The sequence below is a fragment of the Protopterus annectens genome, chromosome 7.part0 (genome assembly GCF_019279795.1).
Source record: "Protopterus annectens isolate FY-2018-M chromosome 7.part0, PAN1.0, whole genome shotgun sequence".
NCBI lineage: Eukaryota > Metazoa > Chordata > Ceratodontiformes > Protopteridae > Protopterus > Protopterus annectens.
The window spans coordinates 974,456,867-974,484,190 of NC_056739.1; the positions used below are offsets into that span (position 1 = coordinate 974,456,867).

Here is a 27,324-nt window from a genome sequence, read left to right on the forward strand (position 1 = left end):
CTCCAAACCACTAATCCAGATATATGGCTAACAATTTGCTGACAACAACAATCTAAATGTTATTTGCTCGGTCTCCAATATGTTTTGACAGCAAGAGCCAAGCCATAAAAATCAGTGATGTATTAAAAACAGGCTTAAGATAAATGTAAAGAAATGTAGCATCATCAGCTTTGGTAGGCAAATCTCATCAGCAGGTTACAGGATAAAGTGCAGCACACTCCAGACTGATATGGGCATTAAAGATCTTGGATCTTGGTAATTTTATACACAACTCATCATTTCACTACCAGGTAGCAACCATAGCTATGAAATCATTTTATGTAGCCCAATTAAAACCTAAAATTATCTCATCTGGTCAAAAAAGTTGTCTTTCCTCTATAGTCTTTCCCTGATCAGATTGATAATAGAATAAAGTGCCTCTTGTAGTATGTACCCACCCAAATACATGACCACTAGAAAGACACCAGAAATTCCTAACTAAAAAGTTTACTGAACTGAAGACCCTCAGCTACCAAGACAGGCTTCAACCTCTGTCTTATACTCGGGCTGATGTATGCCTAGCATCCTCTACTGTTAACGACTCAACCTTCCTTGATTTTATACACCTCCACAAAACAAATAGCATCACAAACACCCAAATAAAAGACTTGAATGTGTATCATTAAACAAATAAGACAAGAGAGGGACGGATTTATTACTCAGCACTTCCATCATCTCTGGAATAACTTTCTGTTATATGCAAAACACTGTGATTCTCATTGTTTCCTTTAAAGCAATCCTTGATGACTGGATGAGTGTCTATAAATTCATACCAGGCCTAAATTGTTTTGTCCTTTTTTAATTTCTCCAAGTCTTTGGGGTTTCTAATACCATGACGGGAATGTACTTCATTCCTAAGTCAAAGTATGATTAAAGATCATGAAACTAGTATTGTTTCAATCTTTGATGATAGCCAGAAGTGCTCTTCACAGCACCCACAATGTGCCCGGTAATGACTCCTTCTGCAATTCATATGGAGTTACATGTAACAGTAACATATCTAAATATGATTGTAAATTCATTTTTATAAGACCCGTTGCTACTACTACTACTACTGGAAGTGTCTGGGTATCTTTCTTCCACATTGCCCTTGTTTCTCCCTGCAAATCCTGGTATTTTATGACTTTGTGTCTCTCTGTATGTAAAACACTGTAGTCACTGGGTGTAGCAATTTCAATGATCAATGCTACTTTGTCTTCTTTTCATGAATTACTATATCTAGTTTTCTCACATCTATGTTTTGAATTGTTGGTAATGGGTGATCCCATGTGATTTAAACTTCATCATTTTCTATAATGATTTGTGGCTCATGTTTTCAATGTTTTTCAGCTGCTTCAGTATTATAATGTTTGCATAATCCCCAATGCAAAAGTCTTGCCACATTACAGTCCTTCTGTCATTAGTATATCACAACTAGCAACAAGATGTGCAACTGTTTCCAATTCTGTTTTACAAAATCTCCATTCATCTGTTTCTCCCACATGTTCAATGCACTTTGTAAACCAGCGTGTACATAACCCATTATCTTGGGCTGCCAATATTAACCTTTTGGCTTTTGGTTTAAATTCACCCTTCCTTAACCATTCTTGCATTTTCCACAATTCTTGCCTTCTCATCTGATCTTTCACCTTATATCCTTTCTTTTGTTTTTTGGCACATTCATGTTGCTGCCTGATTTTTATCTACCTCTAGTCTGATTTCACTTCCCTCTTGACGACAACACAATTCTGCTAAACTAAGCAGGGAAGTCATCTTAAACATATTCTCCTCGTGTTTTAAAACTTTCACTATGTTTGGGTCTTGTAAGATCAGTAGATATGTATATAGTCTCACAACTGCAGATCTATACATGTAATCAATTTCAAGGAGACCCTACCTCCTTCAGAATGGTGAATATATAGTCTTGGTATACACTGATTTTTCTAAATCATTGATGAGCATAAAGCATCCTTCTTGTTTTCCCCTCTAATCTAGCCAATACCTTGTGGGACCAGTCAATCACACCAAAACTGTAAGTTAGGACAGGAAGAGCAAATTGGTTTATAGCTTGGCCTTTGTTCCTATATGTTAATGCTGTTTTCAGTATTCATTTTAGTCTTCTAAAATATTCCCAAATTTTATTCGCATTTGTTCATGTTTTTGTTGTGAACCTTCATCAGTTATCAAATATTTATACACTCCATCTTGCTCAAGTTCTTTTATATCACATTCCTGTTCCAAACTGATGATTTCTTGGTGCTGCAGTTTTCCTGCATCTAAAAAGGTTTTCACCCATGCAGTTGTGCATTCAGTTCCTCATCTGATGAACTATACAGTTTTAAATAATCTACAAAAAGAAGATGAGAAGTCTTTACACTTTGCTGTTTTCTGGGAGTCAGACTAGCTATGACCTAATCTATTAGGTAGACAGCTTAATGGGTTATAGGCAAGACAAAAGAGCAGTGGTGACAAAGGGTCACCCTGGAATATCCCCCTTTGAATTTTTATCCCTGGAATAATAATTTGTCCATTATCATGGCTTAACTGCAAAGCGGTTTGCCACTGTTTTATGATCACTGTAATGTAATCGATCAGTGTTGGGTGCATCTTATACATTTTTAAGCACTCTTTTAACGATGAATGTGGGATACTGTCAAATGCTTCTTTATAGTCTATCCATGCCATACTTAGATTCTTCCCACTTTTTACAGTTTTCCATTATGACTTTCTTTAATAACAAATGATCCTTTGTTCCATATGACATTTTTTTATTACCCTTTTGTACTATTGCTATAATTGAATTTTCGTCTAAGTGACTATAAACTCTGTAGTCATCAATTCTAGTGTACAGTTTATATATTGTGGGAAGGCAAGTTATTGGTATGTAGTTTTTAGGATAGCTTAGATTCGTTCTTAAGCAGGAGTACTGTTGTTATTAACCAGGTTGGTGTTTGTTCGGGGTTCAAATACATATAATTCTTACTCATGGCTAAATCTTCATGTAAAGATGTTTTAGCCAGAAGTTAGGTACTGCATCTGGGCCTGGGGTTTTCCATTTAGGTGCTTTTCTTAACTTTGTTTCAATCTCTAGCAGTTATTTCATTCCATTTCATATCCTGTATATTTTAACTTCTTATTCTTTCTTTTACTTCTTCTATCCATTTAGCATGTTTGTTAGGTTTCACAGGATCTTCACAGAGATTTCTCCAAAATGTATCTATTTCTTCTTCTCTTTTTTTTTTTTTTTGGATTCCTTTTACCTTGTTTCCCAATTCTCTATAAAACATTTTTGGGTCATCAATAAATTGCTTATTTTGTACTTTTCCTTTATATTTATCTACATACCTTTTAGGTTTTTCTGCTTGTTCTGATATTTTTAGTTTATTATTTGCGATGGTGCACAATAGACCCTGAGCTGTTCTGATACAGCTAATTGCTTTTATCCTGTCTGTCTTTCTGAGTATTTTGTTGATCTGTTCCCTCTTCTATATTCTTCTAACAGTGACACCTTTTATCTAAATTGCTTTATAGTTTTCTCTGTTTGATACTTGCATGATGGCATTTGATCTCTCCCCTTCCTTTCCCTTACTGTCCTGTGTTTTTATGGTAAGACGTCTGTTATTAATTTAGCTGCACAATAATATACTTTTATTTACTTCTGTTATATTGCATGAGTCTCTATGAACAGTCCTAATTACTGTGTTCATTTGTTTTATCAAACTTCTAACTTTTGGGGTTTTATTGACTTTCTGTAGTCTATTTCTTTCATTGGTCTTAATATGTCTGCCCATCTCTATTAAATCAAGCAGTTCTTCTCTTAGCTCATTTTCTTCTAAACTGAGGGCACATTCTTTCTTCTACCTTTTATGTGGGCATTCGATAGAAAGTTCCAAAGCATCTTCCTGTGCCACATTCTCTTCAGTTTCACCCCGTGTCATCCATTGTTCTTTCATATGGGAACTCACTGGCCTATCACTCCACAGCATTGACTGTGTCAGGGTTGCCATAGTTTCCTGTTCCTTCCCTTGCTATATAACTCCAACTGAACATTTGTACTGACTTCCTATGGAAAGCTCCAAAATATCTTATGACAACTGATCAGATCTTTCCCTCTTGACTGGTTTCTCCATACTTTGAGGATTCATTGCTCTATCCTGCTGTGATGTTATCAGTTAGATTTTCTACACTAAATCCTTCACAGGCAATCCATAACCTCAGTTTCTATTTTTTAACTTCTCCATTACTAATCCTCTTTTCTACTTTTCCTCTTTGTTTTGTTATTTTTTGTATTGTAAAATGTTTCATATTCAGATGTCTTTGCCTATATTTCTTTTCAAAAAGCTTTGGTGTTGCTCATTTTTGCATTGATTAGTTTTGCTTTCTCCTTTGCATAAATATTGCACTGTATTAAATCTCTTTTTCTTTCCTATGTCCATATTTCTTCTTCAGAATTCTTCTGCTCCTCCTGTTTCTCTTTACTTGTGGAACTCATTGTTCCATCATGCTGTGATATAAACTGTGTTAGACTTTTTAAAGACATGCAGGTAGGTGCGTGCGTGAATGGGTGTACCTTCTTTGAAGGTTGGGTGTCGGGCTGGAACCTCGGCACTGTAAAAATCCACTTCTAATCATTAGCAGACCGGAGTTCTGCTATGGCGACCCCTAACTGGGAAAAGCCGAAAGACATTAGTTTAAACTTTCTATACTAAATCCTTCCCTTCGCAGGTATGCCATGACTTCATCTTCTATTTTTATAACTTCTGCTTTACTAATCTTCTGTTGTACATTCCTTCTTTGCAATCTTATTTTTTGTATTCTGAAATTTTCCATATCTGGATGCCTTTTCCTACATTTCCCTTTGAATATCTTTGGGGCTGCATTTTTTGCATTGATTAATTTGGCTTTCTCCTTTGCATAAATATTGCACCATATCAGATCTCTCTTTCTTTCCCATGACCATATTTCTGTTTTATACCTTTCAAAAATCTCTGGATTTTGTTCTTTATATTTTTGGACTTCCACCGTTGCTTCTTTTTCCAATCATCCCAAGGTTTCTTGGTCTATATAATCTTTTTCATAAACCTCCAAGAGGCAACAGCCATTCTATAACACTGGGTACTAGCAAAGTGATTATGTTCCATGAACTGACTCTGCCTTGTAAACTCAATGAATCTATAAATGTTAGTGTACTGGGAACAGTGTTAAATTCTTCATTCTGTACCACTGTATGATATCCAACTCTGCTTACTAAACTCATTCTGCTATACTGTATAGCAAATTCATTTTGCTAAATGGTATGCTATACTAAGGCTGTAAATTGGACACACTGAACTCAAAATCATATGTAGCTGTTTTGTGCATGGGATGTAGCTGAATAGGGTCTTTTGACATGCCCACCCATATAGTTATGAAATAGATACAGGAAAAGTGGGGCTTTTCAAAGATAGACAAAGATGAAAACCCCACTTAAGGAATTGCTTGACCAGCTGATGCTTGGCCACAGTCCAAGTTATACCATGCAGAAATAATGAACACATGTACCTTGACCGTGGTGTATCAAACTTAAGACATGCTGGTTCCTGAAACAAGTGAGGAGCATGTACATGATGGCTAAATGTGGAGGCAGAAAAATGCCTTTCTGTCCAAATGAGGAAGCTTTTCAACAGACCCATGTAAGTTTGTCAAGTGAAGACTTCTTGGCAGTATCAGTCAGTTTTGACACCCTGAATAGAAGATCCAGCAAAAGTAGGGAATCTACACCCACAGTTAGGCCCTGGTGGTGAAGCCAGCCCTTACCTCAGTCATGGCGACTTCCTTGACCTCTACCAGTATGGTTTTGTACACACCATCTGACAGCATCAAATCACACCTTCTTGATTCCCAAGGGGAAGCCAGAAAAAGTTTGTTGATTCCTAAATTTTGCGATTTCGTAAAAATCACAGGGAATGATGGGAAAGTGTGCAGAAATCTCTAGTACCGAAAGATGGCCGCCATTCTTTAAACACTGCAAGTCTACAGCTCTTCAGATATCAGAAATAAAATCTAACCCTGTGGAGACATCACAAGAGTAAACAAGCTAATTGGCAGCAATAACTAAAGTACTAAGATCTATCTTCATTTCTGAGAGGAAAAAATAGAGAAAAAATATTTCTTAATAGCAGGATTGGAACTGATGGTCAGCCTGACTCTGAACAGAGCAACAAACAAAGGAATTCTACATCTCTCAGCTGAAGCCTTACTTCTGATATAAATACGTTTGCAGTATATCAAAATGTCAAAAGAAGACAAAACTATGGAAATCACAACTTCTAAAACTAAACTATCAGCTTTGCAATCACCGGAGAAAGAAGCTATCTTTAAAAGACAGAAAACAGTTACACATAGGGAGATTACAAAAACAGGAATAACAAACAAACCAGATCAACCGGTCAGCATGGAGGAAATTAAATCAGCACTGTTACCTATTCAAGAAGCCTTAAAAGACTTATCAACTCAAATGCTTACGTTTAGTGCCACATGTAATCAAGTGCTGGAAAGGATGGATAAGGCAGAAACCAGAATAGCTGAAAGTGAGGATAAAATAATAATGTTTACGAAAAAAACAGACTCTCATGACACAGACATTCAAAGCATGCAAAATAAAATTTTGGACCTGGAAGCAAGATCCAGACGGAATAATATAATAATTAGAGGAATCCCAGAAACAATCCAATACAATGAGCTTAATGCTACTATAATACAAATACTTGAAACACTGTTTAAGGACTCTGACAGTGTTAAACAGATTGTTATAGAAAGAGCTCACAGAGCAATCAGAGAATCATTTGCTTCAAATACACCTAGACCTGTTTATGCTAAAATAATGAATTACCAAGATGCAAGCAAAATACTTCTAACTATTAAAAAGAATGGTGGACTTATCATGTGGCAAGATAATAAGATTTCCATGACACAGGACTTACCAATACAAATAAGGCAATCTAGGCAGATGCTAGCTCCATACTGCAAGTTTTTGATTGAAAAAAACATGAGATTCCAAATGAAGTTTCCTAATACTTTAACTTTCACAGTGGATGGTACTAAATATTCAATAAACACTAAAAAAGAAGCAAAACCTACATTTTTGAAGCTTTTCAAAGCACTGCCACCTTCAGAAGCTTGATCAAAGCATTCAGGCTTTTCTTTCAGCATCAGACAGACTGGGATTCCATATTTACGACGATCTGAGGCTTTATAACTCTTTGTTTGTTCTTTTCTTTTTACCAGGCCCTGGGAAACACTTAATTACCTCTTTATCTTGAAGTTCCAGCATCTCCACGAGGTTTTTCCGAAGATTTATGGCTTCAACGATCGTAAACAAGCCACGAAGTAGCAGGAAGTCCTTTGGAGCCTGCAGGGGGACTGATTTCAATGTAACGCATCCGGGAGGTCCGTCTGCAAACTGATTCCCCTGTCGCGAAATCGAAATGGAGAAAATAAGCTGATCAAGCAGGAAGGACTATAGGGAAGCTGTAGAAACTGTTTAAAGTTAAAAACGAAGCTTCCTGGACTTATTTGGAGGGTAAATAGCTTCAGTGGGATATGAGGAATGCACAGCTGTTCAGGTAGGAAATACTAATGTGAATGAGCTGGTTAAAATAGAAGAGTTCTATATTGTACTGTGAATGACTATGGTAATTGTGTCTCTATTTCTCTGTTTTTGTTGCTTTTTTTCTTTCCTCTCTTCTTCTCTTAGATAGCTTTTTGGTTTTTTTTGTTTTTTTCAGTTTTAATTAGGAAATGTATGTGTATGATTTGGCTAATAGAGTAACATGATGGTGTTTGTATAACAAATGTATGCAAACTGTGAACTTGAACTGTTTCAAATATTATAGTTAGTTTTTCCCTTTCTCTAGTATTTTAAATGTATTTTATATAGACACAGTCATTTAGCCATATGCTTTCTGTAGTACAGTCTTACTGTTTCACATAATATTCTACAAGTTTTAACAGACTGTTACCTTTGAAAGAAGACAATTAACTAAAGCAGTTAGAACATTTAATTAAAATAAGCTTAGAATTGTCTTGCAATGTTTAGCGATTGTTTTGTTTTATCTAAGAATTAATAATTACTAGTGTATATGACAAGAAGTTAAAATATATTAGGGTTATTGCTGATTATTAATATAGTGAGATATTAGTTAAACTGGATTTTTATACAACAATTAGTAAATGTGTTTGATTATATAAATATGTCCAGAGCTGTAGTTCAGTAGTTAGTAGTGTTTAGTAGGGAATGTTTGGATTAAGCTTTGTAGATTTAGAGATAGTGGTTGTAGGTTTTTTGCCTGGGGTTTTTATGTTAGGTTGTAGAGTTAGAAATTTAGAGAACCAGAGACATTCAAGTAATGTGAAAAACCTATGTACATCCTGGTCCAGAGGAATAGTGGATAAGCACTGGGTAGGGATGGGATGTCAGATTTGCTTCAAAATAATTCATGACAAGTTAAAATACTGTAATCTAAGATTATCTCTTAATAGTAGGAATAGGAATACACTTTTGAAAAGCTTCACATGTGGACAATAGAATCTTGGAATGTTAAAGGACTCCAGAACATGCGAAAGAGGAAGCTATTTTTACACCTCTTTTTCCAATCAAAAGCAGACTTTATTTCACTACAAGAAACTCATTTGACTAATGATCAGTGGGATACGCTGAAGGATAAGAAATGGATTAGGGAGATAGTGGCGGTGGAAGGGACAACGAACAGTGCAGGGGTGGCAATTATAATTAAAAACCGATACCAAGAAAAAATCTTAGATATCAAGGTAGATAAAGAGGGACGATGGTGTTTAGTGATTCTGGTATCCAAGTTCTATGATAAACCCATAGTACTTATGAATATATACGCCCCTTCCACTAATCAGCACCATTTTATAACTTCCCTTTACTCCATCTTACAACAATATAATAACTGTTATATATTAATGGGAGGGGATTGGAATTCATATCAAGATCCCAAATTAGATAAACTCGGTTCATCTAAAGCTTTTAATAAACAGGCAATGTTAGCATTGAAAGAATTTAAAACTGATTTTAAATTATATGACCCATTTAAACATACACAAATGCATATGAAAGCAGAGAATTTTTACTTTTACTCAAGCTGCCATAAAATGTGGTCAAGAATTGATTTTTTTTTTTATCTCAGAAGTACTGATTGCGGCTGACCCAAGTGTTTCTACCCAAGCACGACAACTATCGGACCACTCAAAGATTACATTAACATTAAACAATAATAATATGAGTAATAGGAGACTTCGAGGATATAATTGGTCTTTAAATCCATATTTACTAAGGAAAGATGACATATTGAAAGAAGTTAAAGAGACACTCAAACAGTTACTCCAGAACCTCCTCAGAAATAGACAACCCTGTTGATATAGAATGGGCTACAACTAAAGCTCAAATAAGAGGGATTTTCCTTCAGAAAGCTACATATTATAAAAAAATGCAAAATAAGGAACTACAAGAATTACAAACCAAAATTAAGTTACTAGATCAAGAGTTAATGAGGAGCTACAATAAACAAACAGAAACAGAATTATTAAAATGCCAAAAAGATTTGTTTTTATTACATAATAGTAAACTATCGTTTTATGAACAGAGAAATTTAGTAAAATACGAAAATCATATTCAGACTCCCTCAAAAGCACTAGCACGAATTATTAACCAAGCAAAATCAACATTATTAATACCAGAAATATGTTATAACAATAGAACATATACTAATAAGGCAGATATTATGAATACTTTTGAAACAATATTTGATCAGATATATGGTGATCAGCAGATATTTTTATCAGATAAAGTTAGGAAAGATTTCTTACAGAAGATCACATTCCCGAGTATTGATAATGTGTCTCATGGGGATTTAATTAAACCGATTTCAGCGGAGGAAGTAACAGAAACAATTAAGAAGCTGAAACCACATAAAGCCCCAGGGCCGGATGGATTGACCTCTGAATTCTACAAAACTTTTAGTGAGATTTTGAGTATAATACTTCCACAGACATTTAATTATATAATTCAAAATAAAATTAATGATCCCCACTTTAATGCTTCAAAGACAATTTTGATACCGAAAGATAAAAGTGATCTTAAAAACCCAGATAATTATAGACCCATTTCGCTCTTGAACATTGACATGAAAATTCTGACATCTATTCTGGCAAATAGACTGAAAAGGGTCACAAATCTAATAATATCAGAGGAACAGGCGGGGTTCATGGATGGAAGACAGACCACTGATAAAACATTAACGCTTCACACATTAATCTCCTATGCCAAGTACAAAAATTTCAATATTTATGCACTCATAATTGACGCGCAGAAAGCATTTGACAGAGTTAACTTGGTATATCTATTTGATATGTTATCATACTTCAATATACCTCAGGATTTTATCTTAACATTAAGGAAAATATATAATAACGCATACACAAATGTATTTATCAATCAAGAATGCTCTAAAAGAATACAAATTAAAAATGGTACCCGACAAGGGTGCCCATTATCTCCTATTTTATTTAATCTCTATTTGGAACCATTATTTTTACATCTTAAAATGTTTTTTACAATCCCCCAATATTATATGGTATGAAAATAAATATGGCTGCTTTTGCAGATGATTTAAATATATACTGTACCACACCTGTATCAGATACTGAGAAAATATTAAAAGCAGTAGAAGACTTTGAGAAAATCTCTAACTATAAACTTAATTTTAAGAAATCCAAAATATTCCCACTAAAGACACCTACACCATTTTCATTGCTACCATTGATAGGACAAGTAATGACGGAAGAGAGAACAAAATATCTGGGTATTATATTTTCAACTGATAATGGAGATTTTTTTATAAATGATATTAAATCAACTTGGGATCAGATAACATTAGATTTAACAAGATGGAGTAAACTGAAATTACCAATGATGGCAAGAACTGCAATTATCAAAATGAATGTTCTTCCAAGAATACAATATATACTTAGAGCCACACAACTTAGAATCACGAGGAAATTTTTTAAACAGCTTCACATAGGACTAGGGAGATTTATTTGGGAGCCTAGGAAAACGAGGATAACATACGAGAAATTGATGGCTCCAAAAATAGGGGAGGTCTAGATTTACCGGATTTTGAAACTTATTATTTGATAATTAATGCTAATAGAATTTTAAGGGCGATTCACTTTGATAAGCATAGTCTGAAATGGGCACCCAAATGGTTGGTCTTAACATATAGACATGTAACTAAAGTGGGAATTAACTGTAAAGCTCTACCCTTTTTGAATAGAGGAACACTCAGTAAATTTGACTTAATGGAACACATAAAATGCTATATAACTTCAATTCAAAATCTTTTTACCTCATTAAACTTATTAAAGTATATGATGGTATTTCAACCACTTCACAAGAACCTAAACATATTATTAGGGAAGAAATTGATAGACTTACAGAAATTCCCTCTAATAAAAGATTTAATCATGTTGGATTTCTACCCCTTGCTTTGGATATCAGTTCACGATATTCTAAAAGAGAAAAGTCTCCCTATTTCCTATCTAATTATTATGAGACAATTAAAAGATCTGGCTACAAATTATTTTAATAACTTTGAATTTAAAGAAGAGGAATTAAATATCTGTCGTAATCTTTGGGAAGCTCTGATACAAGACAAAAAATATATAACTTCCTCATATAAACTGATAAAAGAGATGAAGTATAATAAACATATTCTTTTATCGAATTACTGGAGGGAAAAGTTAACATTAGTTGATGATAAGAAGATCTTGAAAGCATTTAAACTAACATTAAAGTTTGTATCGCTACAAAAATTATTATTTACGCAATTGATGATATTCAATAATGCCTATTATACCCATCTTACTCTTCATAAATTTGATTCAAAGAACTCGCCTAACTGTCCATACTGCATAGACCAGACAGCTGACCTGCTTCACATGTTTTGGAGTTGCAAATGCATTTTTAAACTTTGGAATTCGTTAAAACTTCAATTACAGAAAATGGGCTACCAACAATCAACACTCTCTTGGGAATTTATGATCCTACATATTCCCCCAGAAAATTTAGACAAATCAAAAAAGATCATAATCATGAATATTTGTTTATTAATGAAACTATACATAGCTTCAAATTGGTTGAACCCGACTCAGACATCTTGGGAAAATTTTAAAACATTTGCTATAAGACATATATTAGCGCACAAACTGTTACTCAATGACCACAAGAAAAACATAAATAATATTAAAATATGGCAGCAAATCTTTAATATTGTGTTGGCCTAGAGGTTCTTATCCACTGTTACTTAGGATATATATTTATAAGACAGACTCAATCTTAGATTAGTTATTGATTGTAATAATATTAAAAACTGATGGTATTTTCATGTTATATTTCCTTATAATAATATGTTTTAATATATATCGTTTGTATAACTTTTGGAAGCAATCATGTAAATATTGTATATATATATATAGTAGTGTGTAGTTATGTAATTGGAAAATAATAAAGACTGATTATTGAAAAAAAAAGAAATCTCTAGTACCATGAAATAGAGAATAGGTCCACTGTCCTATTAGCACCATACTCTCCCAAGTGGCAAACAAGTCTACCTCTGAAGTGGCCCACTTCTAAAGGATCACAACATGACTCTTGAATCCTTATCTTGAGTAGCATCTCAGGATTTTCCCTACTGTGGTCACTTCACCCAGCATTTGAATTACCAAACTGACAACCATTTTTAGCCCATTGCCAGACTTGCATCACCACCACGCAGTGGGCTGGTTGTCTGATTAAATCAGGAGGTGTTTTATTTATACTGAGGTCCTTTTCAGTGAAATAAAGACAGTTACACCCATTCATTTGAACAGGTGACTACCAACATTGTTTTTAGTTTACCATAAGGGTGCGCACCTTCAGAGCTAGTTATATAATAGTTTGGGTGCACCAGAGTGTGGGGGGTTTGCCTGCCTACAAGTGGTCATCAGTTTGACTGAACAGATTTGACTACTATGTTTTTTTTATATATATAAAATAAAGCATGGATATAACCAGTTATCCATCAGGAGTGTCCCTGAAGCAATTTTCCTTCTATCTAGTCAAAATAGCGGAAGTTACCTCAAGTAGTAGACCCGTAACAAGTGGTGTACCCCAGGGATCAGTCTTGGGGACCCTGCTGTTTGGCATATACTTCTCATAGGTGCAGGCCAAGTCTAGTTGGCTACGGCTGACCACGTTTGCAGATGACTGCAAGCTGGGTGCTGTCATCAATTCCTCAAGTGATGTGGACATCCTCCAAGACGGTCACACCCAAACAAATGTCTGATGCCAGAAACATGGCCTCAAACTGAATGCTAAGAAATGCAGGCATCATCATCCCTTTTGGTGAGAATGACATTCCCACAAATTATCACACTGATAATAAGGTGCTAAGCATGCAATCAGTTGTGAGGGACTTGGGAACCCAGGTTGATAGCAAACTGACTTGACCACCATATTGTCCCCATTGTACAGAAAGCTTTCATATGGCCCACCTCATTAGTAAGGGTATCTTATCCAGGGACAAGGTGGTCATAACATCCCTGTATTCTTCCCTTATAAGATTGATTATTAAATACAATGCCCCTTTCAGCATGTATCTCACAAAGCACATGCAGCAGTGGAGAGACCACAGAGATTCCTCACCCAGAGAATCCAAGGCCTCAAACGTCTACCCTACACAGATAGGCTAAAAGCCCTGTCCCTCTACACAGTCTCCTACAGACTCCTCAGAGGTGACCTCTGTCTGGCATACAAAGCAATCTTAGACCCCACCCTGATGGCATTGCTGCATATCCGCAAGTCAAGCTCCACTTGAGTAACCAGTATGTGAGACCTCACCTGGTCTGTAACATCAACAGGACTTGTTGGTGGGACAGATTTGTGCTTCAGAGACTCCCCCTTTTGTGGAATAGACTCCCTCTCCATGTAAAGCAGAGTACTTCATTAAACCTTTTTAAGAGCAACCTGGATAACTGGATGGGGAACAGAAACTACACCCCTAGGATTCCACCTATGTCCCTGCTGGACAGTGATATAGGGTGCTAACTTGAATATGGGCTAAATTCTTGGCTAGGCTTATAGCCTAGTAACTTCCTATGATCCTATGAAGGTCCACAGAGAAGATGAAATTTGGCTTGACTTCAAATGGTTAGTATTTAAAGGTAGCCAATGGGGGATGTCAGTACCAGACTGACTGATTAACATAGCATCAGGCATCAATTAAATTGTTTAAGCAGATCCTGGCTGAACTTGGAAATACAATAACAGCTGTATAGCAAGTGGCAAATTAGAGTATTGCCTTAGCTTTTGTGTGCAAACTGTCTCACCTATAAACTGAATATAAAAATGGTTAAGTAGTTGGGTGGATCATAACTTGCTTAATGTAAGGCCTGCCATGAAGGCAAGGCCCCATGGCTGATGCTGACTAGGTTAGACAGCCAGCAGGTACAAGTTCAACAAATTGAAATAAGTAAATAAAATAAATGATGAATTTTATCTTAAACTGGAGATAACTGCAGCAAAACCAGTTAAAGATTTGCTGCCCTGCTCCAACACCCACATGCAAACATTCCTCTAAATGAAACCTAAAAGCATGTAAAACAGGCAGAAAGTTAACTGCCTATTCAGTGCTATATTCCACTACGCCTTATTGCACATCTTCAATGCTGTGCTTGTAAGGCTGCATACCTGTAACCTTATGCTTGAATTAATATATATCCTCTACTTATCTATCCACTTTTGTGATATCTGTCAATGCTTTACTGTACTTTCAATTATGCCTTATGGCGCAGGTCACAGTTAAAAAGGCCCTTATAACAGCTATCTTACCCAGTTAATAAAATGTATAAATAAAATCATAATTAGCTATATCATTTCAATATTAAATCAGCAGTTACTTTTTTCAGGTACAAATTTATTTCACATAAAACACCTTCATTTAAAAGTATATATATTTTTTTTTATGCAAAAGCAGTTGAACTTTCATACAAGTCAGAGCAACTTGTAATTCCTAAGCTGGAAAACAACGGTATCTTGAGCCATTATATACCTACAAACCACAAAAATAACGTTCATCCAGGATGGAATGTTTTCAATAATTTCATGTCAGAAAATACTGGCAATGTTCACAAGTGCAATATTATTTGTTTGTTAAGTGTGAAGCCTTACAAAATGGCAGAGTTAATATCAACAAAAGTAAGAAAAGAAACTTGGTCAAGACAGAAAAATGTACTGCTTCCACACATAAATGTGCAATACAGTATTTTGAATGCACTAAAGTTCTGTCAATTTTGAGTTACTACATGCAAGACAAAATTCATTTTAGTGACCATAAATCTTTAACCTCCATCACTGCACTTCATTTCTGCTACAAGCCAACATTCAGCAGGAACACAAATGCCTGTCTTTTTTCCATAATGTGTACCCATTTGAGGGTGTGTGTGTGGGGGGGGGGTAGTCATTGATTACTCACTTGTGCATAATAGTGGCTTATCCTATTTACACACTCATCTATGAGGGTCTGTCTCAGCAGCAGTTATCAAAGTGCTGAACTGATAGCAGACCTTTCCCCTGTCCCAACATTAATTCCCACTGTATTCCTAATAACCAGTTTACTTCATATCTCTCAACTGTACAGATTTTTGCAGAATGTCCAGATTTTTGCCTCATAGTTTTGGTCGGTCCCTCATAAAATATTTGTTTTTCTGGCAAATCACTGAGGACTGAAGTCACTAAATAATGACATTCATTTGAGTTACAGATTTCATAATATTCGAAAAATGCATATAAATACAAAAACGGTCATTCTAGCAACTTTCTAAGTTTATAAGCGTTATATTTAAAATCAGTCCCTATTTTTGTCCCTTTGCCCCCCCCCCCCCATAATTTTAGGCTTTGTCCAGATTTCGTGTGCTAAGAGGTTGAGAGGAATGGTTTACTTAAAAGAAGTAAACTGAAGTTCTAATCAGGGTGCTCTCACTGCAGGCATAGTGGGAAAAAAAAGTCACAGTAAATAGAAATATAGGGATACAGTAACAAAATATGGGTGGTCCCAGTAATACTTTATTTGCCAGCATCCTGTATATTTTTTCAAAAATGCCCCTGAAGACAGTCCGACCTGCAGACAGTCTGATTCTATGATTTTGTTTCATTTCTTATATACTGCAAAATCATAAGCTTAAAAAAACATGATATCAAAATAAACTGTGTTCAAGGGATATGCCTCTGTAATGGGAGTTAATACTGTAAGCCCTCTTGCTTCAGTACTGAGACATCTTATCAAGTCAAGTTACACTCACATGGACGAAACTTGTTTAAATTTGGCTGGATTTCCTCCTTGAACTGTTGAATGACATCTACCACGACTCTTTTTTCTTTGCTTTCACCCAAGACATCAAGGAAGTTTTCCAGCATGTGCACATTTGTCAGCTTCCAAATGAATTTTTCACGGTAAAGACTTTTGAGTTTTGGATGCTGAAATTCCTGTCAAGATACATTAAGAAGCGAAATGTTGACAATGGAAACAAGAAATGCAAAACAGCTGAAGAAACTAAATTATAAAATGTTACCATTTCTACTATTGCATCCAATGTATATGCTCTTACAGGAGAGGAGTAAAAATTCCACAATGAAATGTATGCTTGAAGCAGAATTATTTTCCTGAACTGGCTGTATTGTAAGTGATATTGTGTGACACCAACCATATCAGCTGAAATATACCATCGAGAAATTAAACACTCAATAGTAAATTAGCCAAAGTGATAAAAGTGTAAGGAAAGAAGGGAGACATGTGCCTTTTCTATTTTAAAAATTAGTCCGATTAAGAAATACTTCAATTACTACCAGCAAGTAAGCATACACAGATAAGGAGAATGAAGGAGATCGACATTTCTGTGATAACAGACTTCAGCTTTGCTCATAATGCTCATTTTAATCATTAAGTGTGCTAGCATACTTCAATATACTGTGCTGTATTATTTATATTTTGCATATATCACATAAGCTTTTGCAGTGCTGTCCTCTGTGTTCACTTCTATTATCCATACACATACAGTACACTTAGAATGTCTATCTATAATGTATCATGTGAATTAATATGCTAAATAACCAAAAAAAAAAAAAACTAAAGAACACCTTCTTCACCCTGGTCACAAAACATAAAGGAGCTGCTGTGATTAAACAAAAATTATAATATATTTCAACATATAAAGATATAATAGTCAAGTTTAACATTTGTATGAATGCAGACAACTAGAATTCCACTGCAAAGGAAAGTGTGAAATTCCATCTGAACAGTGTTTTGTTTTCGTAGAGGCAGAGCCTCTCACATTATTCATATTAGAAGGCTACGATTGTTTCTCCCAATATTTGTAATATTCAGCTCCTATTCTGCTGTACCTTTGGGAGAAAGCAGATTTACCTAATACCATGGACTTCTTCTTCTTTCGGATTTTTCCCGATTAAGGGTCACCACAGTGGATCACCTGTCCTCTCATGATTGGCAGTGGAGTTTTACGGTGTCGAGTTGCCAGCTCGGTGCCCAACCTTCCACAGAAGGCACACACACACATGCACTCACTCATGCCTAGGGCCAATTTAGAATGTCTAATCCACCTACAGCAATATCATGGACACTGTAGACAAATGTGTTTTTTGTTTATTTTTTACTGACTTATTTACATTTTGGCTTTTGGGGTAGGGCACTGGTCACAGCATGACCAACCGCAGGCTCAGCCCAGTTTACATTCCAACCAGTAGCAACAAAAATGTAACCATTACAACCAACAGTGCAACACAAAGGTAATACAAACTAGTCAGTAAGAGAGAGATGCTGTATACAAACTTTATAAACCATGTTCAGAGGCTCACTGGACAATCAAAAAAGTAGAATCACAGAAGTGGCAAGAAGAGTGAGAAGCAGGGTTAGCCTTGGAAATTATAAAGGATGTTTAGAGGACAGCGCAAGAGATATGTAATGGTAAATACACAGAGACAATGAAAAAGGGAAAAGTTGTAAGATAGTGTGCAAGGACAAAGAGAAGCCGCATAGATATTTACAGGAAGAAGAAACATGCTAGTACCCAACAGAGTAGTGGTGTAAATCTGGTGACATGCAAGGGATTTAACCTAGTGCTGAGCAGTGTTAGATTAAGTCATGCATCCTGCATTCTAGCATGTGCATCTGTATCACTCCTCCAGAAACTGTTTGAGTTGGGGCCTGAACTTAGTGTAATTAGAATGTTCAGTGAGATAATGAGGAAGGGATGGCCACAGTTTGGGGCCTGAACTTAGTGTAATTAGAATGTTCAGTGAGATAATGAGGAAGGGATGGCCACAGTTTGGGGCCTGAACTTAGTGTAATTAGAATGTTCAGTGAGATAATGAGGAAGGGATGGCCACAGTTTGGGGCCTGAACTTAGTGTAATTAGAATGTTCAGAGAGATAATGAGGAAGGGATGGCCACAGTTTGGGGCCTGAACTTAGTGTAATTAGAATGTTCAGTGAGATAATGAGGAAGGGATGGCCACAGTTTGGGGCCTGAACTTAGTGTAATTAGAATGTTCAGTGAGATAATGAGGAAGGGATGGCCACAGTTTGGGGCCTGAACTTAGTGTAATTAGAATGTTCAGTGAGATAATGAGGAAGGGATGGCCACAGTTTGGGGCCTGAACTTAGTGTAATTAGAATGTTCAGTGAGATAATGAGGAAGGGATGGCCACAGTTTGGGGCCTGAACTTAGTGTAATTAGAATGTTCAGTGAGATAATGAGGAAGGGATGGCCACAGTTTGGGACCTGAACTTAGTGTAATTAGAATGTTCAGTGAGATAATGAGGAAGTGATGGCCACAGTTTGGGGCCTGAACTTAGTGTAATTAGAATGTTCAGTGAGATAATGAGGAAGGGATGGCCACAGTTTTGGAGAAAGAGAAACTATATATAGTTTAGAAAGTAGTGCCAACTGTACTCTTGCTTCTGAGGTTGTAGTAATTTGGGGTAGTAGCGATAAGTTTCATTGCAATTAGAAAGGGGCATGTTGGTGGAGTAATTTGAACAGTTGGGGGCAGCTGGGTGGATATGGTTTGTACTATGAGCCAGATCCATCCTGGATAAAGTACGGCAATGATGTTCAAGGTGAGGTCACTGCTGAAGAAGTGGCATATGCTATTAGATAAGGTCTGTAGTGTTGATGTGTTCTTGTTAAAGAAGGTAGCAAACAAGGTTAAGCCATACTCAACTTGTGCGAACAGGGCACCTTTTCCCAAGGGTAGGCCTAGCAGATGATGAAAAGAACTAAGACGTTTTCTGAGTGCAGAAAAGGAGGCATTTGTTTTTAGATCTAAGTTTCTGAATATGTTCCTGAATTTTAAGAGATTATTCAAATATCTAGGTATCTGGCTCAATCATTGTGGTGATGTTGATAATGTTTTTGTGCTGGTCTAAAAGCTTAAGGGAGCTGGCAGCTTTGTGAACTACAAAGCAGCATAGTCCTTTTTTTTTTGGGGCGGGGGGTAAGAAGAAGCTTTATGAAGATGAGTCAGTGGTTTAGGCCCAGAAGGTCATTTTACAGTTGGGTTTGGGTTACCTGTTGTGCTGGGTTTGTTTTGTAGATGTAAAATAAAAAGAAAACTTCGAACTCCATGACTTTAATGAAGGACTTGTTTAATAGCACACTTAATTAAAACGATAATGATAAGCACTTTCATGGTTCCATACCACTTTATCAGACCATATAAAAAAAAGGATGAATCATTCATATTTAAAAAACAAGTTGCATCCTAAACAGCCAACCTGACTCATTCTAAGAATTGCATCATACAAATAAATTAACCAATCATAACAAAGAAATAAAACACTCCTATCCATTCATAAAAAAAAAAAACAACCATCAATGGTCTGAGAGGTTCCCTATTACGTCATCGCAGATGCAGGTTGTCGAATGCGTCTGTCGAACAGTAAAGCGCGAAAAGGCAAAATAGTGAAGCGGTGTTTCAGAGAATTCTTTCCCTGGGAAAGAATTTGTTTGGCCACTTACGCTACTTTGCCTTTTCGGCACTGTAGTGCGATCTCGGAATTGGTATATTTAAGTAGGGGGTGGGGGGCAAAGCCTCTCACATTAAGTAATGTTTTGCTGGTTGTTTTTGTTTTTAATTTTGCTTCAAACAGTGATTGTTTTCCACTGGAAAATAATCACTGTTCTGAAGTTTTGACGTTGTAAGCTTTCGCTTATATGGGGTCAATTATCTGTCGTACGCTCTTCTGAGCGTGCGATATGATAATATAGACCCGTCTGAGAGATATATGTTCATTCAGCCCTGGATGCTTACTGGCTTTTAACTCAATAATCCATTTCAACTTATATTTCTCTGTAATATTACAGGTATCACCTTCCGTAATATTTTCATTAACTAGCTCTAAAATTAAAAACTTAAAATAATGTTCAATGCCTTGATGATATCCTTTGCTAAAAAGTTATTAACATTATCATGTCTAATGCCATTGTTGAGCTCTAGGATCCTATCTTTTACCTGCCTAATGTTTTTTCCCACATAATAGGCTTCGCAACAACAGCAGATAGCATAATAGCCAATGCTCTTGCTTCTGCAATCTGCAAAGAATTCAAACACAACTCTATGTCCTGAAGGCTTACAAAAAACAAAGTATTAGTTAGTATAAACTTACAGGCACTACACCTGCAACATGGATAAGTACCTTTGCGATCAGATGTTAAATGTAATATGTTCTGCCTTATAGCAAAGCAGCCATTTCAACGATAAAGTGTTCTTAAAAGAAAACGTAGGTGCAGCTCCTGCTACTTTCTTAACATCCTCATCAGTCAGTAGTACTGAACATGGCAATGACATAATGTTGACATCTAGCAGATGAGCAATCGGGGTGAACATTCAAAAAGGGAAAAACTACCTCTGGAAAGTACAGTTGTATAAAGTCTTACCACAACAGTAGATGCCCTTCTCTCCACTGTTGCAGTATTTGTAGCAGAAGGGATTTCTTGTCAAGGATAATCCAATGACCGGCAAGTATACCAAAGCCTTTAGTACTTACAGGTGCCTTATGTCACATGTACATTCCTTGCACAAGGCGTAAAGCATAAAGGTGACTTACGGCTGCACATGTTCAAAACTGAACAAGCTCCTCAAGGAACAGAATGTCCCTAGGGACAAGGAATAACGTGCATCCAGAAGGAGAAAGGAGAGAAGAACCCTTTGGTCAAGAGGACAGGAAGAACAGGCTACAGCAGAGGGGGCAGGAGGCAGGGATAAAATACTGCAACAGTGAAGAGAAGGACATCAACTGTTATGGTAAGATATGACACAACTATACTATGTCCTTCATATCACTGTTACAGTATTCATAACAGAAGGGAGAGTACAAAAGCTCACGAGGAAACCTGGGAGCAGGAAGGCACTGGAGAGCCCTCTAGAAACCCATACAGGACAACCCTGACAAAGCCAGCTCCAGCCCTGGAAATAAAATCCAACTTATAATGCTTAGTGAAGGTATGGAGAGAAGATCACATAGCAGCCTCAAGTATGTAACTGGTATCCAGACCCAGGAAAAAGCAACAGAAGAAACAACAGCTCTATTAGAGTAAGCCTTTACCGGAGGAAATACATTTACCACGAAAAGAGTAACAAAAGAAATGGCTTTAAAATTTGAGAAAGTGATGGTCCACTTAGAAACAGGTAAACAAAAAGACTTGGAATGGAAAGGAAACAAAAAGCTGCTCAGATTTGTGAATAACTTTACTTTTATCTAAATAATATCTGAACCATCTATGCAAAACCAAGGTATGAAGAACCTTTTCACCAGCAGACTGCAGAGAAGGAAAAAGGGAAGGCAAATGAACAGACTGATTAAGGGACAACTCATTGATCACCTTGGGCATAAAAGAAGAACTGGTATGAAGAGACACCCTGTCTGTGGAAAACTAAGAAAGGAGGAAGAGCTGTGAGAGCCGGAAGTTCAGATACCCTCTTGGCCGCAATGAGAGCCAAAAGAAAACAGTCTTCCAAGTACAATGCTGAAAGAGAGCTGAAGCAGCAGGCTCAAAAAGAGTCTGAGTCAAGTTTTCAAGTACATAACTATGGTCCCAGGAAGACGGAATAGGCTTCCTGAGAGGCCTGATATGAAGGATGCCTTTAAGAAACTACTTGACCTCAAATCTAGAGGCAGAGGAGGAGTCAATGGCAGACAAGCAGAAACTGTTGACAGGTGAGCTTTAACTGAAAAATATGCCAAACCAGCATGGAGCAGATCACACAAGTAGAGAACCAGAGGAACCTCTGTAGATAGGGGATCATTATGGCAAGAGAGGCACCAGACAGAAGATCTCTTCCATTTAGACAAATATGATTTCCTGGTAGTGGGCTTCTTGGCCTCCTGCAGGACCTGAAGCACATCCTCAAAAAAGAGGTGCCTAAAAGGAATCAAAACTCTATCGCCCACATCATCAGTTGATGAGTAGACAAGTGAGGATGGATAATAGACCCTTGTCTTGTGTGAGAAGGTCCACCCAGTAAGGTATCTTGTGGTGATTGCTCCTAACCAAGTAAGAGGGAACAAATGCTGTCTGGTCCAAAAGGGAGTCACTAACAAGATTTTGAGAGGGTCCTGCTTTATTGTGTGCAAAACCCATGGTAGCAGAGGAAGTGGAAGAAAGATGTACAGAAATTTCTGCTTCCAAGGAAAAGACAGGATATTCACTTTCCAAGCCAGAGGACTTGTGACTCTGGAACAGAATAGAGGAAGTTGTCTGTTCAGAGGGGAGGCAAAAACATCTACCTTAGGAATACCCCACCAACAGACAATGTCCAGAAACACTTCTCGGTGAAGTGTACATTTATGAGCTTGTGTGCTGGACCTGCTCAAAGAGTCTGCCACTAGATTGTGCTCTAAGGAATGCAAACAGTGTGAAGAGTCACTTGATACTGGACAGCTAGATGTCAGACCTGAAGAGCTAGCTTGCAAAGAAGGTAGAATCTTGTATCCCCTTACTTGCTGACATACCATATCACTGTGGTATTATCTGAGAAAACTTTGAGGGGCCTGGGATGAAAAAGGGAATAAAAAGCCTGAAGATTTAGAAGCAGAGCTCTCTTCTCCTTTATATCAATGTGGTTCAACCTCGGATGAACAGGCCAGAGATCCTCAACCTTGAGAGAGATGAAGAAGCCACTCATCCCCTGTTTGAGTCATCTGTAAAGTGCTCTTGAGTCGGGCCTGGAGCTTGGAAAGTCAGCCACTGGTTGAGAGTGAGTTGATGAATTCACCACTGAAGCTCTAGCTTGAGACAAGGGGAGGAAGGGGACTGGAAAGTCCAGGGGGGTAGCAGTGCTGAAGCCACTCTGCCTTGAGGTACTACTGAAGCTTTCTCATATGGAACCTAGCCAGAGGAAGCAAGGGGAATGGTGGAAGCCATGAACCCAAGGACCCCGAGAAAGTACCTGGTTGTGGCTGACTCCAGAAGAAGAAAAGACTGGAAAAAGGCAATAAGAGACAAGGCCTTAGGGACAGGCAGAGTTTGCCAGCAAGGAGATGGTCTGGATACTGCAACCAAGGAAAATATGATCCTGAGAAGGGGTCAGAGCTGGTTTTTGAAAATTTATGGTGAACTCCAAACTGAAACAGAGAAATAAACTGCAGATCTTCAAGCAGAGACTTGGGGTGGAAGCTTGAATGAGCAGATTGTCCAGATAAACAAAGATCTGAACTCAAATCTCTTGGGGCAGTAGAGATGACAAAGGGGAAGGCAGAGAACTGAAAATGTAAAGAAGAAACAGAGAAATGTAAACATTTTCTGAAAAGGGGGTGGATGCGGATATAAAGGTAGGCATCTTTGTGATTCAGAGAGACCAAAATGGCCTGGGGAAGATGGGGAAACCAAGTCTGAAGAGACAACATCCAAAGGAAGGAATCATGAAAAAGGTGTTGAGCTAGGAAAGGTCTAGAATTAGTCTCCACATGCCTTCTTTCCTGGGAACCAATAACATTTTGGAATAAAAACCCCTCCCTAACTGGGCAGAGAGTACAACTTCAGAGGTGCCCTGGACAACAAAAACGAATGAAGCACCTCTGGAAAAAAAAGGAAGATGTTCCTGAGGAGGTTAAGGGATTCCACGAAGGGAGGAAGGGATTTCCAAATCATGAAATACCCCTGGCAGACAATGGACAGAACCCAAGAGTCTGTTTTGATTCTCAAGCAATTTGATAGGGGCAAAGAAAGATAGAGGGGTAAGGGAACCTTGCCAAGGGAAAGGGAAAGCGGAAGCAATTTGTCAAAAAAAACTGGTTTGCCATGAAAAATAGGTTTCTGAGAAGTAAGGGTTTGAGCAGACTTAGCAGGAGGTTCACATCTAGAAACCTTATTACCTTTGGGTGGAGGAAAAGACTGCCTGTGAATGAAAGCAGATTTGGAAGAGTAATTCTTTTCAACTTTGGAATAGAAGAAACAAAACTATGTTTCAACTACTGCAAGGCCTTGCCTTATCCTGGAGAGACTTAAAAAGATCATCATCAGCAGCACCAAAAAGATTTTTATTATCCAAAGAAGCATCCAATAGTTTGACGTTAATGTCATCAGACAAAGCCTGAAGATGAAACCATAAGTAACTCCTCATAACAGAACCAAAGGCAGTAGCCCTGGAGGAAGCATCAGCTGCATCATAACTAGATTTAATATAGTGGTGGGAAACCTGACAGGTGGAACCCAACAAGGAAAGGGCAGAAGCCTTCTCCTCAGAGTCAGGAAGATCAGAAATTACCTGAGAAACCTGAGAAAGACAGGTCAAAACACACCTGGTCATATGAGTCTGGTAGTTAATGACCTTAAAAGATAAGGTGGCAGCAGTATAAACCTTCTTGCCCAACCTCTCCATGGCCCTACTACCCAAAGGAAGCAGCTTGGCAGAGGGCAACAGCTTGGAGGGCCTGTTAGTAGAGAAAGACATCACAGAAGGATCAGCAGAAGGACATTTATACAGAAATTTACATTCATCAGGCACCTTGTAAAATCTGTCAGGTTTCTTGAGAGCTTGAAGCTGAGAATCAGAGGCCATAGAAACTGCTGAAAAAGTATCCAGGAGGGCAGCCAAAACAGGGGAAACAGCAGTAGGTTTGAGTGACTTTATCTGAAGGAGCTCATAATACCTTTTCTGGATATCAGAAACTTGAGAGCAATCCCACTTTAATAATTCCATCATAAGGGTAACAGTATCCCCAAACGAGAGTTCCTTTAAAGGGGAATCTTGACTAACAGAATCCTCTTCCTCTGAACCATAGTCCAAGGGGGAAGGGATTTGAGAAGAGTATGTTAAGGGCTCACTCCCAGAATCCTGATCTTCATCAGAGGAATCCAGTTCCCTAGGTCTTTTAAGAGGGGTGGAACACCCCTTGAGGAGGCTTTAAAGCCATTAAGGCATTAAACAACCCCTGAATAAAATCCTGCCATTCTCACTGGAGATCCTTAACTTCAAGGGAAATATGCTTGTTTTTTTGTTTCTTTTTCTGTGGGATGTTTGCAAAAAGCACCCTAGGAGGGTCAGACCATCGGTAACACTCAATAATCATAGTAAGGATTTCCTCCGTCAAAAAAAGCTGCAGAATTCCCCTTGGTCCCTTAGATATAAACAGCTGAGGTTCCCCCTTAATGTCTGGAGCAGACATTTGTAAAGCCTCTGAGGATGGCACAGTGGTGCAGCGGCTTGCACTGTAGCCTCACAGCAAGAGGTTCTCCTGCTTGATTCTCGGCTTGGGCACCTTCTGCCTTCTGTGTGGAGTCTGCATGTCCTCCCTGCATTTGTGTGGGTTACCTCCAGGTGCTCTGGTTTCCTCCCATGTTAGAATGACATGTGTCTGGAGTGTTTCTCCTCAAGCCAATGTTGAAATTGGCGTGTTCCAAGTCAGACTTTCCCAGTAAACAAATGTTAAAATAAAAATAAATGTGCAAGAAGTTGGATCCATTCCAGCTTCCGATGGGGTCGCTGCAGAGGAATCCAAAGCAAGCACCAGACGATCCTCTGGGCTTTCACTAGCCTCAACGGAGACATGCAAGGGATGTTGGACAGCTGCCATATCAGACCTAGGTTTTTTGGACTTTTTTCTTGGCAGACAGTTGACCCTTGTGACAGGAAGACTCATCATAGTACCTTGAGTCAACAGCTTAAGACATTGGTTTTCAAGGTAAATAGATAAAGAGAAGTGATGACTACATAGTGTCTTGAAGACAAAACCTCGGCAGATTGAACACTGTGTATGGTCATGGGAAGCACCCAAACAGAAAGAGACTGGTCAAGATGGTATTTATGAGGAATCTGCCTCACACACTGAAATTTTCCTTTTCTGGATGACATGAAACCAATCAATACTAAAGAAAAAACATAAGGAGAAACCCCAATGTGGCACTTATCTGAAAAACAGCTTGGTAACTAGCACAGAAGAAAGGCGTTCAGACTAACATTCAAAGATGGCATTCAGACTGGCAGCAGAGAAGTTCTGACGTGTATCCTTACATCACCTTTAAGCCCTACGCCTTGTGCAGGGAGCATACATGTGATGTACAGTGCCTATAAATACTAAAGACTTTGGTACACTCATCAGATGTTGGGCTATCCTTGGCAGGAGATCCCTTCTGTTATGAATACTGCCAACAATGATATGGAAGAACATCAGCTCTTATTGTCAAATGGGGTGACACACTGTTCACAAACAACAGCACTGTAACAGTAGTGGGTTATATAGTTCAAACCAGCCTAGTCTTAACAGAATGTTTTAAAGAAACATTTAGCTTCCAAATGATTGAAGAAAGGGGAAAAGCAAATGCTTGATTTTTGGTCAAAAAGTTTTGACTTTTCTTTGAGTTATCATGACCTCTGAAGTGAATATAATAGAGCAGCAGTTTGGGGGGGTTCAACCCCTGCACCACCACCACCACCACCATCTGAGCCCTGCAGGAAGAGGTTACACTTGCATAAGCATCTAGTCTGGGCAGATTCTTGTTTTCAGTCTTGTGATCAACACACTAAATACGTTGCAGAATGTTCTCACTTTATTATTAGACCTATTGATGGCAACTAGGGGCTGCTAACTTATATGATTTGTGTCTGCTACAGTCAATGACAACTGCCATCCAAAATGATATGCTGATGAAAGGTACAACAGGTCTCCTGTTGAAGCGTACAAAGTGATGAACA

The 27,324-nt window shown here is 37.7% G+C and overlaps 1 protein-coding gene across 1 annotated transcript in view; it reads right to left on the bottom strand.

Moving 5' to 3' along the window:
* Positions 1-27,324, bottom strand: part of HYKK (hydroxylysine kinase) — a 331,090-nt gene that overhangs the window by 55,996 nt on the left and 247,770 nt on the right. The window contains exon 4 of the mRNA XM_044077553.1: positions 16,417-16,600. Within this exon, the coding sequence (XP_043933488.1) occupies positions 16,417-16,600 (184 nt within the window). The remainder of the gene's footprint in view (positions 1-16,416; positions 16,601-27,324) is intronic.